Genomic DNA, 15,366 nt, shown 5'->3' with positions numbered 1-15,366 from the left:
AGTCAGTGCCTCTGTGGATAACATCTGTTGCAAGCTCTTTAATTCTGGTTCTCTGTACAGTTGTTCTGTAACATGTTGGAAGGAGAGTGGGTTCTTTACAGCATTTAACAGCAAAAGCTGTGCCCCTCTCAGCAACATGCTGTTCCACGGGACAATAGCCTAGAGACACTGCAACCAGCCAAAGTACCAGTAACTTCATGCCCCTCAGGCTACATTTTTAGCTGTAGTTTCCAAACTTGCTAGCATACGTTAGACTTGCAGTCTTAGTGACAAGCATTGCAATAGACTTTCCTGTTCTTAAAGTCATGGGCCTGGCTGAGATTTCATCGAAACTAGCAGCCTACTGCAGTGGCCTCGGGGGGAAAGGGACATCTAGTGAAATGTCAGACACTGTCCTACAGAGCTTGGGAAAAATAAATGACAGCAAAGCAGTATTATCATTTTTCTTTCACAGATTTGAAATCCTTGATCAGACACCCCTATACTACAGGCAACTACCTTAAACTTGCGAACTAGAGGGTCAATCAGAAAACGCTGTCACATTTAATGCCCTACAGCTCCTACCTGACTCACCCAAGCAATACCATGGGACTGCTTGGGTGGGTAAGGCAAGCCAAACTTAATGGTATGAGTGATGATGTAATTTTATTTGTTTTATTAATAATCAATAATAAACCCAGTAGATCTATGTAACAACTGTACACCCAGAGTACTCAAGTGCACAAGTTTTGCAGTAAGTCGTTTGCAGATGGGCCCAGTTGGCCCTAAATACCGCCCTCTAGCTGTGTTTGCTGGAAGCTCATGCCATGAACATGGAGATTCATGGAAAGAGGACAGTTTTTTTGCTATATTTTGAGGAAAACTATTCTTAAACACTTTTAAAAACTAAATTTTCTGCTTCTTATAAATGAGCCAAAGGATGCCTAAAGAAACAGCCAAGGCTTAAATTCTGCTTGAAGCTACACCAGTGTGAACCTACATTGCAGTTGATGGAGTGATTCCAGATTTACATTGGTGTAACTGAAAACAGAATGCAGCCCTCAACAATAATAGAAAAGCTGTAACAAATTGCTATATTATACCGTAACAATCTGTCTCTCTACTGCAACATTTACAGAGCACCCATCATCACAGTACATAGAGTCCCATCCAGCAAAGCACTTAAGCACGTGCTTAACTTTAAGCGCTTGAGTAGTCCCACTGAAGTCATTGGGATTTCTCACATGTTAAAGTGCTTTGCTGCATCAAGGCCTAGGTTAAAGAGCCGTAATTTAGTTTAGTATATTTTTTTCTGGCATTGTTTAACATGAGAAGGCAAGAAGCTCTAACAACACACTCACGTGCGCACAGGTAGGGGGAAGAACTTTTTTCCAGATTGCAAGTGGTGATCATCCTATGCCCTGAAACAGGAAGCCTGATCGTCATTAGTTTGTTCTTCCAACTTCTCTGTCTTTTATTAATGGAAATCTGCTAGAAATGAGTCATCTGAACCATCCTTGAGTAGTTTGAACGATCATACAAAACAAAGCAAAAAAGCACCCTCTTAATATTTTATTAGCCATGCTTCCACCTAGCTAGGCATTTCTATCCGTGGTGCTTAGATTACATGATGAAAGTCATCTTAGGCAGCTACTATATTCTGATCTAAGTGCCAGTCCAGAGTAAGTTGTTAGTAGAGTTACTGTGGATTTACACTGGTGTAACCAAGATCAGAATGTGACGTCTGAGAATTCTCTTGAAAATATACATCCCCATCTCTCTCTATGGCAATCATATTGTTCTGCTTCTCACTTTAGAAATCCCTGCAGGTTCAGCATGTAATGCGACAAGGGGGCTGTTGTTCAAACCAGTCCTTGCATTGCTGCTGCCTTTTATCCTGCCAGGCCTGAGCAAGGGAAGAGGAGCAAAGAACTGAATGAAGAAGGATGGAAAAAAGTTTGCTGGCACCTGAGCTGTTTTGTATCAGTAACCCTTTGTTGCACTTTAGCACATGGGCATGTTATATTGGGGTCCTAAGGTCACAGATTTAAATGCAGCTTAAGGGGAAACCTAAACACAATCCATCCACTAACACTCTGGCTCTTCATGTGTGAAGACAATGTTGGAAGTGGGGTCTGTTCAAAAAGACTAAGCCAGTCTGTCCTTGTTTAGCAAATTAAGTTTCCCAAATAGTGTTATGGCCAATGTCTAAAACACTTTTTCTTGACATATGGACATTAATTAAAAAAGCGTCATATAACACCACTCTTCAACCTATAATATACACTTGGAGCTTCCCTTCCCTAAACCTCCATTTTTCCCATGAACATGGCCTTTTGCTGCCGCAGTAGCAAATGTTGACTCTTCTCTCTCTTTCTCACACACACACATCAACTGGATGGAACTGCTCTTCCCTTCAAACAAAATCAAGTTCTCCTTACCAGCCAACTCCACCACCATTGTGTAAGGCAACCCAAGTGGCTCCTCTAACTGCATCTCCTACAAAATTCTGTACCGCCATATCTAGGAAGAAAGGAAATGAGTTATTGCAGCACCAGAATGCTTCATTTATTTCATGTAATGCTTGTTGTTACTTCATTGCTTTTTCTCACTCTGGGGGAGGGCAAAGGGAAGAGACTATTTTTTCCATCCTCTTTCTTTCCACACAGGAGGAAACACATGTCAGTATCACAGAATGCTCTGCTCGCTCAGGATTGTCGTGCTCTTTATACACTGATAACGTGGAGATCTAAAATGAGAGGCCTATGCAAGAGGAACTGTAGAAAACTAGAAAATAAGTAAATAAGGGTATGTCGGCATTTCAATCGCTACAGCAGCACAGCCAACGGGAGGGGTTCTCCTGTTGGCATAGGTAATCCACCTCCCCAAGAGGCAGTAGCTAGGTTGGCGGTATAACTCTTCTGTTGACCTAGAGCTGTCTATACTGGAGATTAGGTCTGCTTACCTATGTTGCTTAGGGGTGTGGATTTTTCACACCCCTCAGAGACATAGCTAGGCTGATGTAAGTTTCCAGTTCTAAAACTTCACTGGAATAGATAAGACTTTGCAGAGATGTGGCACTTTTCATGGTAGAAACATTATTTAATTATAACCCTCAGTTATAAGTCAGAATTGGGTGGGTATTGTCATTTCCATTCACAAACAGAGAAACTGAGGCATGGAAGTTAAGGCCCCAATTTTAAAAAAAAGTGCAATAATTCTGGATGCCTCAGTTATGGGGTCTCACCCTGGGCACCTTCACCTTCAGCATGGGCATCCAAAATTAGTCGATGCTTTTGAAACCCTAGACACAAAGTGGAAGAGCCAAGGACAAGAAATCAGGAGTTGCCGATTACCAAGCCCGTGCTCAGACCACAGCTCCCTGTTACGCGCAGAGAACAAGCTAAAAAGCCTGTGCATCAATGAAGACTGAGATTTTCCATGGGACTTAAGTAGTGTGAAGGCTTTGCCCCGCACCTCTGTACAAGAGTGAGTTTAACCCTTAATGATTCGAAGTTGCAGAAGTTACCTAGAATATTTCTTTCTTTAAAAATCACACTTAAAAAAGCAAAAAAATAAATTAGAGGCCTGATTTTCAGTGCATGGCTTCCTCTGAAGTGCACATAAACACACAATATACACTAGCCCATGCAATAGCGGGCACTAACACTTGCAAATCCAATTCTAAAATTTCAGCTTTGCATGTACATTTTAGTACATCGAAGTACACACAGAAGTGTGCATATGTGGAAGAAATTGCGCACACCAGAAGATGACGGGCTAGATCCCAGTGAAAACAAGACCCTAGGATTTTTGATTCAGGAACAACAGAGCAAGTGCTTTGATTTTATGAGTTCAAAATCAACCCAAAGAAACAAACAAACACACCCCTAGAATCACATTTGCAATGGTGTATGTAATACATATTCAGTGTAAGAACTAGCTAATGTATCCACTGATCCATATTAAAACCCTGTCCAAAAGCTTTCATTATGGCATCATCTTGTCTGGCATAATGTCACTTTAATAACCCAGTTAACATAATTATTACTTTGTCAGATGGCACTGGGGACAAGAGGGATAAGAGTGTACACTCAACATGTAAAAACTTCCATTCCCTTCTCAGGCAAACAGCTGAGCAGAGTCAAGATTAGGAGGGAAGCATGGCAAGCAGATTAATGATGCAATAATTTGCAAGCCCTCTGCTTTGGAAAAGGTCACTAATTGAGTGAACGACAGCACGGAAAGACACTTTCTTCAACAGAATCTGCCTGGGCTGAGGTGACCCTGATTGTCAGGCTGTACTGCTTAATGCAAAACCAAAACAGATCAGCTAAAGTTACAGAAAATTCCTATGTTTAGTAATGAGAGGACTTCAGATGGGCCAGTTCAGATAAACTACCAGATATTGCAGTGTTGAGGGGGAAAAAAAGAGAAATGAAGAGACCTAAAATGTTCCCCCACTCTCTCTGAGAGCTCATCCTTAGGAGCTTGGAGAGCTAGGGACTGATCTACAGACCACTGAAAACTATAGAAAGATTCCCATTGATTCCAATGGGCTTTGGAGGAGATCTTTCAAGAGGGTCCATATAATTCAAGAAAACAATTTTATTAAACGCTGATAAGCAAATTTCGCTCTTAAAAAAATGAGCCTCCATTACAAACTGGAATCCTCAACTAGCTGACAAATTAGTCAAATTTTGCAACTCTGGAAACCTGCTAAGAATACTTTGTCCTTATAGCTTTGTAGCACCTTGCATCCAAGGACCTCCAAGTACTTCACCATCAGCAATTCATGATATCTTGCAACACCCCGAGGCATACAAATTATTATTATTATTATTCCCATTTTATGGTTGGAAAATTGAGACAGAGAGAGAGATTTACGCCAACATTTTTGAAAGTGTGCACTGATTTGAGTGCCTCCATCTTTGGATGCCAAATCTGAAATACTTTGGGCTTGTTTTTCAGAAGTGCTGGGCACCTTCATTTTCCCCTGGCGCTCAGCACTCTACAAATCAGGTTCTTGGGCTCCCAAAATTACAGGCCCCTTTTGAAAAGGGAACCTGAATGACTTAGCCAAGGTCATTCTGCAGCTTGGTGGCAAAGCTTGGAATCTAATCCAGAACTCCTGATTCTCACTGCTGTGTATCAACCATCAGCCCATTTTCCCCGATGACAAGGGCTGTCTCATAGAATCTGAACTGTATTTTCTCGTTAATGCACAGAGTAAAATGAACAGGGCTGTGTCAGTATCAATTCTGTACAAAACATTTTTGTACACACAGGGTCTGATTCTGATCTTACTTATACTGTACCAGGTTAATACTGCTGTAACTCCATGGAGAGTTCCTTTGATTTACACAGGTGCAAGATCAAAATCAGGTATAATGTTCCACCAGCTGGGGCAGATTCTACTCTTTAATTACACCAGTGTAAATCTAGAATAATGCCAGTGACTTTTGTAGCATTAGTCTAGATTTGCATTGGTGTTACCAAGGGCCCTTCTACTTTAACTAGTTCCATGCTGATTTCTGAAACATAATTATATCCCATAAAGCCGCCATGTCAAGACAACAGGAAATCCGATTAATTGGGATGAAAGGGTTAAACAAAACCCATTTAAATTGTTCTATAAAAACTAATTTCTTGTTTTAAGCCATTTCTTTTGTTTGCCTAGACAGACATGTCTCAGCTGCTCTGCTGACCTGCACAAAAGGCTGATCCATCATAAATGTCTGAGGTCTCTCTGTAAGGACTGTCGGTGCCACTCACATCATGGTGATCTCGACTCAGGACAACCGGTGCCTGCAAGAAACCAAAGACAAGGAAATGGAATCCTACAGACTGTCAACTCTGTCATTCACAGACTGTTTTTTGCACATTTCACTTTTCACCTTATTGATTTACCATCTCATTTCATATCTCATCTAAAAAGAACTCGTCACTCCCTACCCTAATCCTCTTAATTTCCTTCTCCCTCTGTCACTAATTTTTTATTATAACTGGTAAATAAATGCTGACTTTTTGTGTGTGAAATCTGGTGGAGAAAATCACCATCATTTCACACCCAGAGATGAAGGGCCCTTTTTTTTGTTTGAGAGCTCTGCATAAAAATTATATTTTCACACTAGAAAAAAAAGCAAAATGTGGCAAGTAATTGATCTGAATTGACTGCTATCTGAAATTTTAAAGACTTTGTGGTATTGGCTAATCCTCATGCGAAACAGAACAACAAAAAACAGGGCAAAGTCATATTTCTTCATGAATTTGCAACATTTTTGAAAATGTGAAATTAAGTATAATATCTGAGGCTATGAGAGATTACATAGATACTTTTAAAAAGCTCCACATTGCATTTTATAATTTAACTCTAACTTTATCATTTAGTACAATTATATTTGTAACTCTACAGCATTTAAGGAAACTGTTTGTTTTTATGAAAGATGCTATCCAAAATGAGAGACCAGTCCTGTGAACCTTACTCACAGAGAATTCTTTATTCATAGAATATTATTGACTGCAGAGGTACCGCCTGTGTGATCAAAGCTTTGTGAGATCAGGCCTTTAGCTTATCTTGTATTGTTTTCATTGATTCTTAACCACAAATCGCAACACATATGTGTAACTTAAACATCACTATAGATTGTGAGCTCTTTGGGGTGTTTGTACAGCACCTTGCACAATAGGGTCTGGGTCCATGTCGGGGTTCCTAAGTGCTACTGCAATATAAATAATAGAGCTGGGTAGAAACTGGAAATCCCACTCCATAGTAAATTCCAAAACAATTAATGTTGTTGAGAAGTAGAACAAGAAATGAAATTTTGAAATTTGTCTTAGAACAAGAATTCCAAAATTTCATTGAGAAAAAATGAGATTTCATTCTGACCTTTTGGAAATGTTTCTGAGGCTTCCTGAGCTGCCCACAGCCCTGGCAGCCCACCAGATGGGGAGCCCAGCAGCTCAGAGGACTTGAAAACCCTGGGCACCCCGGCTCTGCCTCACAAGCTGCCTTGGACCCAGTAGCATGGAGGCCCCAGGAGCCTGGGCTGCTGAGGAGCAGAGAGCCTGGGCAGGCTGGCAGGAAACCAGACAGGATTCTGCTGGAAATCTGCCTGGTTTCCAACGGAAATTTGTCAAAATAGACACATTCCCCTGGAACATTTCAATGTTGTCAAATGGGCATTTTCCAGTGGAAACTGTTCCACCAGAAAATTTCCAATCAGTGCTAATAAATAATAAACTAAAAATAAGGGAACACTGAAAACTAACAGCTTCCTACAGCTCAGATAAATCTTTCTTGGCCGGCGGATATCTAGCTCATTTGATTGGGACTGATTCTCCTCTCACTTATGCCAGTTTTACACCACAGTAACTCCATGGACTTGGCACGATCTGGAGTCAGTTTGCTCACTCTGCTCTGTTCTGCCAGTGAATTATGAAGTAACTTCAAGGGCATCTCTATGGCCAGCTCATGAGAATGGCTGAGAAGGGGAATGGAGATTCTGAAAAGATGAAGAAGATACAGAACAAAATCCAAAAGGCATGGAAGCCTGCCCTTGACATTCATAGCTCCGAGGGCTTGGTTTGACTGGCCAAGTTTAGTTTTTAAGACTAGCTTGCAATGACATTCATTTTGAATCCTGACAAGATGAACGGTATTTGAAATATGTTAAACATTTTCTGAGTAACAAAAACCAGATATTGCTCCAATGACATTCATTGTAAGCATTACATGAATTTGCTTCTTTAAAAATGATGATAATTGAGCTCTGACACTGGAAAGACAGAGACGCGTGATTTAGCCTGGCCTGACTCCAAGTGCACTTAAACAAGTGTGAATCTGGAGCAACTCCAATGGAGTTACACTGTTATAAAACCTGTCTGAGAGGAGAATTGGGCCCTTAGATTTTGTGAGCAACAAAAATAGTAAAGATGGGTTTGAATCTCTGGATTTGAACGGCTGTCTGATTTGGGGGGTTGGAGATCAGACTGGGCTCAGAACCCTCTCTAAAACAAACACACATGCTGATTATGTTATTCTGTTGCACAGAAAAACATGCATGCCAGGCCCCATCATACTAAAATACAGGGAGCAAAATGCCACCACAGCATGCATCACTTAAACACCTTTCATGAGAATAAAAGCAAGAATTCAATTTTGTTCACCAGAGGTTTGTATACCACATAATTTTGCTGTAGTGTAAAAGCCTTTATTATGCATGTACCCACCGAACCCAACCATGAGCCCTAGATTCTTTGCAATAATAAGTGTGTATTGTCTACAGCAGTGCCTAGGATCTAGGTCCCACAGTGCTACGTTGCTGTACAATCATATACAAAGCCCCAGAGACCTTAGAAAATCCCAATATGTACAAATTCCTGCACACGTACTACATTTCAACAGGGTAGATTCTGCCTCCATTACTCACACTGACAAGTATCTTACTCCTGCAGTAAGGTACCAGCCAGCGTGCACAAAGCTGGTAGTATCAACCACTGTGTTAGTTTCTCTTAATTTTTCACTAGCATATGAAGTGTGAGTGAATGTCGACTGTATGATGCCCATACACAACACCAGGCAGATTTCTGGCCTGGGGATTAAATGTGGTATCTCTGAAGACATTCTCTCGGTCAGACTCTCCTCTCATTGAATATGTTCCAGTGTAACAGGGAGGAGAATTTGGTTCTACATTTTCTAATATACTTTTTTATTACCATTGGTTGAACCATTCTACTTCTCCCATCCCACCCTGATCTCAGATACTAAACACAATTACCAAGCTGCATTGAGTGGGAAAAGCCATACCTTAATCCTTTTCTCAGCAATGGCTCGATTAATAGCCACCGCAATAGACACACGACCCTTCCGATCAGAGTACAAGATTCTAGCTTGGGAGCCAACTACCTGGAAAATGAAAATGTCAGAGTGATAACGTTCTGTCTGCAACTGGCTTATCTCCAGGCCCCAGCAGTAGACTCTGCCCCCTCCGCTGGAGAAAGCATGGAGTATTAATTTGGAAATAATCAGCTTCCAGAAATAAGAAATTAACCCCCTCCCACCCCATTGAACTGAGTTTTATCTACACTCGCACAATGAGACTTATTTTTCTAATTAGCTGCTTCAGTCCAGTAAATCCCACTTTTTAAATCAACCTCATTGTCAGGCCCACAATCCCCTATCAACAATCCTCTTATCAACAGCTGAGAAGCAGAGATTGGAACCGGTGGTGGTGGCAGTGGGCTGGAAGGGCGGAGAAATCTGGAGACAAAGAACATCGAACATCTGTCTCACATAGCTATGCTCCCATCCATCCCTTACTTTGTGGTCTTTAGTCTGACTTCCAGCTAGGGGATGGCATGCTTGAATCCTGAAGTGCCCACTGTTAACTGGCTGTGGTGCTTAACTGTGCTTTAAAAAGAGAGAGTCTGTCTAATACACAATGCCATAGGAGGAAATAGCCCTTTCCCCCCTTCTCCTGTAAAGAGAGTTACAGGACTAGAACAGCAGTCCTGAGGGGGAGAACCTGGGACAGGACAGCTCCTTCAAGGTCAGATTTCAGCAGTGGAGCTCAGGGGAAGCTAGTTATGAATAAAGTGTATTGTGAGCCTATGTTGCCTTGTTGAAAAATAGAGGTGGACTCGAGCCACAAAAGTTGGCTGTAGACCCAGTTTTCGAATATCTCCAAGTTGAGAGGGTGAGGTGTTAGTTTGGTTCATTATGAAGATGGGGCCATTCACAACGTTTGGATCTGGAGCTAGGATCAGATTTCAAAACACCCCTGGGTGGAAAGGGCAGTGTTTGGAGTCAGAGTTTTCACGAGGGCCCTCTTTCCTGCTTTTTGGTATGGCCGCATGCGAGAAAGAGGCTGTGCATTTACCAAGCTGTGCCTCCCGGCTTGCCGAATCCAGTGGATATTGTCGAGGTATTGCTGCTTCACAGATGCACTAACTGCAAGAGAAACCAAGAAACCAAAAGGTTTAGAAAAATAAAGGCAACATGCTCTAAATACTACGGAATTCATAAAACATCTCCAGGGTTCAAACCATACCCTCAACACAGGCGCAACAGAGGAATATAGGAGCGACCATACTGCATCAGACCAGCAGCCCATCTAGTGGCCAGCTCCAGTTACTTTAGAAGAAGGTACAAGAAATCCTGCAGCAGGCAAGTGTAGGATGATTGAAGCGCTCTTCCAAATCCATAACGGATTGATTTAACCCAGACACAAGAGGTTTCCAATACTTTTGCTCACATTAACTATAACACCTCTGGATATTCTTGTTGTGCCTATAAATGTCCCATCTCTCTTTGAATCTTGCTAAATTATTGGCCTGAGCAACATCCAGTGGCAATTAGTTCCAAAGTCTAATTCCACACTGGGTGAAAAAGTATTTCCTTCTAGCAATTTGAACTTCCAGCAATGGAACTTCAAAGGGAGTTGCTTATGTGCATCTGAAAGCATAATCTGGTACAACGGTTGTAATCAGTGGGCCAAATTCTCTCATTTACAGCTACATAACTCCATTTAAGTCACTGGGTCAAACTGAGCAGCAACAGAAATGGAAGGGTGAGCTACATGTGGAGTGTAAGGTTAGAAAATGAGTGTAAGTGGCAAAGAAGTGTAGCATGCATCAGTCTGGCATGAGTGGGGGTGTTATAATACAAATCTAACATGTTGATGAGACTGAAGGTAACTGTAGCAGGTAAGTGACTAACAAGATAGAGAGAAGGTGTAAAATAAAGTAGGGGCTGCTTTATTTTGCACCTTCCGTTTAGGTGTTTTTGCTGTTCTACCTTTCCTTCTGCCCCTTGGTGAGTACAGTACAATAATTTGCACACCCACTGAATGCCAAATCAGTACATGTTACACTATACAGCTCACACCCATTTCCTCACCAACTTACAATGGGCATGTAACTTATACCAATATTTCCCTCAACACTGAATTTGGCCCAGAGACTCTCATGAGGTCTGAAACTGACTCCAGAGGGGGCTTCATGGGGGTAAGTGAGGAGTATTGAGACTATTGTCTTTTCACAAGGTGTACATTCAGGCAAATATGAACAGCCAAACTAGAAACTGAGGAAAGAGCCCGATATTGAAGATCAGGTTTAATATATTGCTAAAGAGAAATGTAAAATATATTAATTTCTGCATAGGAAAGATACATTACTGCAGGCCTGCACTAGCAGTGAGATAGACGCGAGATTGTTTTAATGATTCTGTAAGGAAGTTTCAGTGCTTTATGGGTTGGCTATGAGTGCCTCTAAATTATGCAGCAGGGATTAATATGTCAGCTCTTATAATCAGAAGGAGTAAAGGCTGAAACATCTGCTTGCACCGTCCTTTCCTAGAAGACTTGCACTGAACTTTAAAACTGTTACGGAAACATCCTGTAGAATTTAATAGATATGACAACCTTAGGCTACTATTAAAGTTTTACAAGGGTTTATAAAAATTGTTCTACAGAATTTAATAGAGAATGAGATCCTTTCGATAGTTTTAAAACAATATCCTATAGAGTATAATTATCTATTCAGTCCAGGGGTTCACATAAACCTATAGAAAGGACCTCATTCTCTACTGAATTCTATAGGTCTTTTCCTTAAGAGGAGCTAGTTGAGAAAACTGCTGTCATTCAACTAAGACTATGGGGACATATGACAACTAAATAAATCTGACCCTTCTACAGAGCCCGATACTTTATCAGGCTCTCTTTTCTAAACATTGGTGTGTCCCATGTTGAATTTCCTGTTAGTTCTGTGGGGGTGGGGGATAGCGTCCTTTCATTAAATCTGACCTGCTGGGATCGAAAGTATTGACGCTCCTTTGAGCTGCTGTGGCTCAACCTTGGACTAACTCCACGCCTCTCTCATTTGTTAAACTGTTGCCATCTCTCTCAAGAATATGTTCCTAAATCAGACAGGCTACTGTGTTGCTTCTGGTATTTCACAGATACTGGTCTTTATTTAGGCTTTAAAGCACATTCTGATCTTACAAAAATAATCCTCATCAGCAAGGAAGTCGATTCCTTGTTTGTTTGTTTTAATTTATTTTTTGCTGTCCAACCCAGTCAAACTCTGACTAGGGTGGTGAGCAAATTCCTCATTTAAATTAGTTATTACTATCTCACTGCCATTTGGGCCTTGATCCAGAGAAGTCAAGTTTCCCAGCAAGTGTCACAAGTGTTTTACAAGTCAAGCGTGGAAATATACACAATAATATGCAAAGAACCTAGAGGGTTTAAACCATTCTCCTCCCTTTTATTACCATTGGTTGAACTGTTCTACTTCTCCCATCCCACCCTGATCTCAGACACTAAACACAATTACCACACTGCATGGAAATATACACAATAATGTACCATTCTCCTCCTCTGTTGTGGGTTCACAGATTTTAAACAGAATATGCATGTGTCACAAGTGTTTTACAGGTCAAGCGTGGAAATATACACAATAATACACAGTAACACGCATCACTAAAATTGGAGAGGAGTCCAGACTGAAAGTCCTGATCTGAATTTGAAATTCCCCAAAATTCAGGATGTTGGGCTCCCGTCTTTTGGTTCAACCTTTTACATTCTGTAAAATTCAAATTTGGGTTTAGCTTTTGAATACCACTGATGTTAGGGGATGGCCAGATGCAGGATTTTGGTTTAGGCCATGAATATATTTACAATGGCTAAACAGCAAATAGAATAGTCAAGACCATGGGAGGTCAAACTGGAATCCATGAAAGGCTGTGTTTATTAAGCGCGTTTTCCATCCAAGTTCAGTTTTAAATTCTCTCTGAATTCCTCTCTCCATTGTGCTGCCAAGCACAACAGAAAATCCAATAACAGAGTTGCCCCCAAGTCTGCTCCCATCTGCTAGGTTTTAAAGTACCATTTTTATATCAATGTAAAAATACAAATAGCATTCCAATACCTTTACTGCCTGTAAGAGGTGCTTTCTCATATCCTTTCCATGCATTTCTCTGTGTGTATATATATGTGTATCTATACACACACACACACACACACACCCCCCACTCATACGCATGTACTTACACAATATTCAATTAATTTGGTATATACACAGTGTGAAACATTCAAATGTCATGTGTTGGCTCATTCTGGGATGGAAAAAATGACTGGAGAATGAATCACATGCCAGATAAGTTGTTGTGTATTTATGCTGCCCTGGTACACAATACAGCACCACAGTTGCCAACTTTCACGCAGTAAATAAGTATCCCAACTTTCACAATAAGCCAAAAATCAAGCCAATCCCTAAGAACCCCAACACTCTATGTGACTAGATCCTCCCGGCGTGCAGTCTGGGACTGTGGTGGGCCCGCTGTGCACCCTGACTCTCTCCCCCCTTGCCCCTGCTTGCCCCTTGCCCCTACTTGCCAGGAGCAGATAAAAAAAAAAGAAGCAACAAGCTACAAGCCAAAAACTAGTCAACAAGCAACTCATAAGCTCATTAAGCCAAAAACAAGCCTAATTTCTACATTTTTTTCATGGGTTTGGCACGTCTGTCCCCCTGCTGCCCGGTGCTCCAGGGTCCCCCCACCACCTGCAGCGGCTCGGAGCTCTGGGGTCCCCCTGCTGCCCACAACAGCTCAGAGCTCTGGGGTAGCCCCACCCGTGGCAGAGGGACCCTACAGCTCCCGCTGCTGCGGGCTGAAGTCACAGAGGTCACTGGAAGTCCCAGATTCCATGATTTCCACGACCTCCGTGAAAAAATCGGGGCCTTATTCATCAGTGGTTAGGTTACTAGCCTGAGACGTGCGTTCAGGTCCCTGCTCTGCCACAGACTTACCTTGGACAAGTCACTTAGCCCTGGGCTACACTATGAGTTTAGGTCGAATTTAGCAGAGTTAGGTCGATTTAACCCTGCACCCTTCCACACGACCAAGCCTGTTTTGTCAACTTAAAGGGCTCTTAAAGTCGATTTCTGTACTCCTCCCTGGTGAGGGGTTTAGCGCTAAAATCAACCTCGCTGGGTCGAATTTGGGGTAGTTTGGACGCAATTTGACAGTATTGGCTTCCGGGAGCTATCTCAGAGTGCTCCATTGTGACCGCTCTGGACAGCGCTCTCAACTCAGATGCACTGGCCAGGTAGACAGGAAAAGCCTCGAGAACTTTTGAATTTCATTTCCTGTTTGGCCAGCGTAGCAAGCTGATCAGCACAGGTGACCATGCAGAGCTCATCAGCAGAGGTGACCATGGAGTCCCAGAATCACAAAAGAGCTCCAGCATGGGCCGAACGGGAGGTACTGGATCTGATCGTTGTATGGGGAGAAGAATCCATGCAGGCAGAACTCCGTTCCAAAAGACGAAATGCCAATATATATGCCAAAATCTCCAAGGGCATGATGGACAGAGGTTACAACAGGGACACACAGCAGTGCTGCCTGAAAATTAAGAAGCTCAGGCAAGCCTATCAAAAAACAAAGGAGGCAAAGGGTCACTCCAGGTCAGAGCCCCATACATGCCACTTCTATGATGAGCTGCATGCAATTCTAGGGGTGGGCCCTACCACTACCCCACCACTGTCCGTGGACACCTGCAAGGGGGGAGTCTCACGCAACAGGGATGAGGATTTTGTGGATGAGGAAGATGAGGAGAAGGATGAGGAGGTTGAGGATAGCGCACAGCAGGCAAGCGGAGAATCCCTTCTCCCCAGCAGCCAGGAACTGTTCATCACCCTGGAGCCAATACCCTCCCAACCCTCCCAAGGTGGGCTTCTGGACCACGAAGCTGGAGAAGGCACCTCTGGTGAGTGTACCTTTGTAAATATAATACAGGGTTTAAAAGCAAGTGTGTTTAATGATTAATTTGCCCTGAAGACTTGGGATGCATTCACGGCCAGTACAGCTATTGGAAAAGTCTGTTAACGTGTCTGGGGATGGAGCATAAATCCTCCAGGGACATCTCCATGAAGGTTTCCTGGAGCTAAAAGCCTTTGCAGAAGGTTTCTGTGGAGGGCAGCCTTATTCCGTCCTCCATGGTAGGACACTTTACCAGGCCAAGCCAGTAGCAAGTAGTCTGGAATCACTGCAGAACAAAGCACTGCAGTGAATGGGTCCGGCTTTGGTGGCATTCAAGCGACATCCGTTCTTTATCCCTTTGTGTTAGCCTCAGGAGAGTGATATAATTCATGGTCACCTGGTTGAAATACGGGAAATTTGCTTAAGTGGACATTCAGAGGTGCCCATTCCTGCTGGGCTGTTTGCCTTTGGCTGAAAAGAAATCATCCCCACTGTTAGCCACGTGGTGCGGGGAGGCCTGTTCATGCTGAGCTGTTCGCGTTTGGCTGACAGGGATCTTCCCTGATACTAGCCACGCGGGGTGTGGGTGTGTGTGTGTGTGTGAAACAATCATCCCAGAGAATTGG

The 15,366-nt window shown here is 42.5% G+C and overlaps 1 protein-coding gene across 1 annotated transcript in view; it reads right to left on the bottom strand.

Annotated features, from left to right (window-relative positions):
* The window catches only part of UROC1 (urocanate hydratase 1), a 66,181-nt gene that overhangs the window by 7,733 nt on the left and 43,082 nt on the right, over window positions 1-15,366 (bottom strand). Inside the window, exons 15-18 of the mRNA XM_077821467.1 lie at window positions 9,861-9,931; window positions 8,789-8,887; window positions 5,688-5,787; window positions 2,421-2,502 (exon numbers count right to left, since the gene is read on the bottom strand). Of these exons, the coding sequence (XP_077677593.1) occupies window positions 2,421-2,502; window positions 5,688-5,787; window positions 8,789-8,887; window positions 9,861-9,931 (352 nt within the window). The remainder of the gene's footprint in view (window positions 1-2,420; window positions 2,503-5,687; window positions 5,788-8,788; window positions 8,888-9,860; window positions 9,932-15,366) is intronic.

The sequence above is a fragment of the Eretmochelys imbricata genome, chromosome 7, assembly GCF_965152235.1.
Source record: "Eretmochelys imbricata isolate rEreImb1 chromosome 7, rEreImb1.hap1, whole genome shotgun sequence".
Taxonomy (NCBI): domain Eukaryota; kingdom Metazoa; phylum Chordata; order Testudines; family Cheloniidae; genus Eretmochelys; species Eretmochelys imbricata.
The sequence above is the reverse complement of the archived record's forward strand: the minus strand, read 5'-3'. Positions and strand labels throughout refer to the sequence as shown.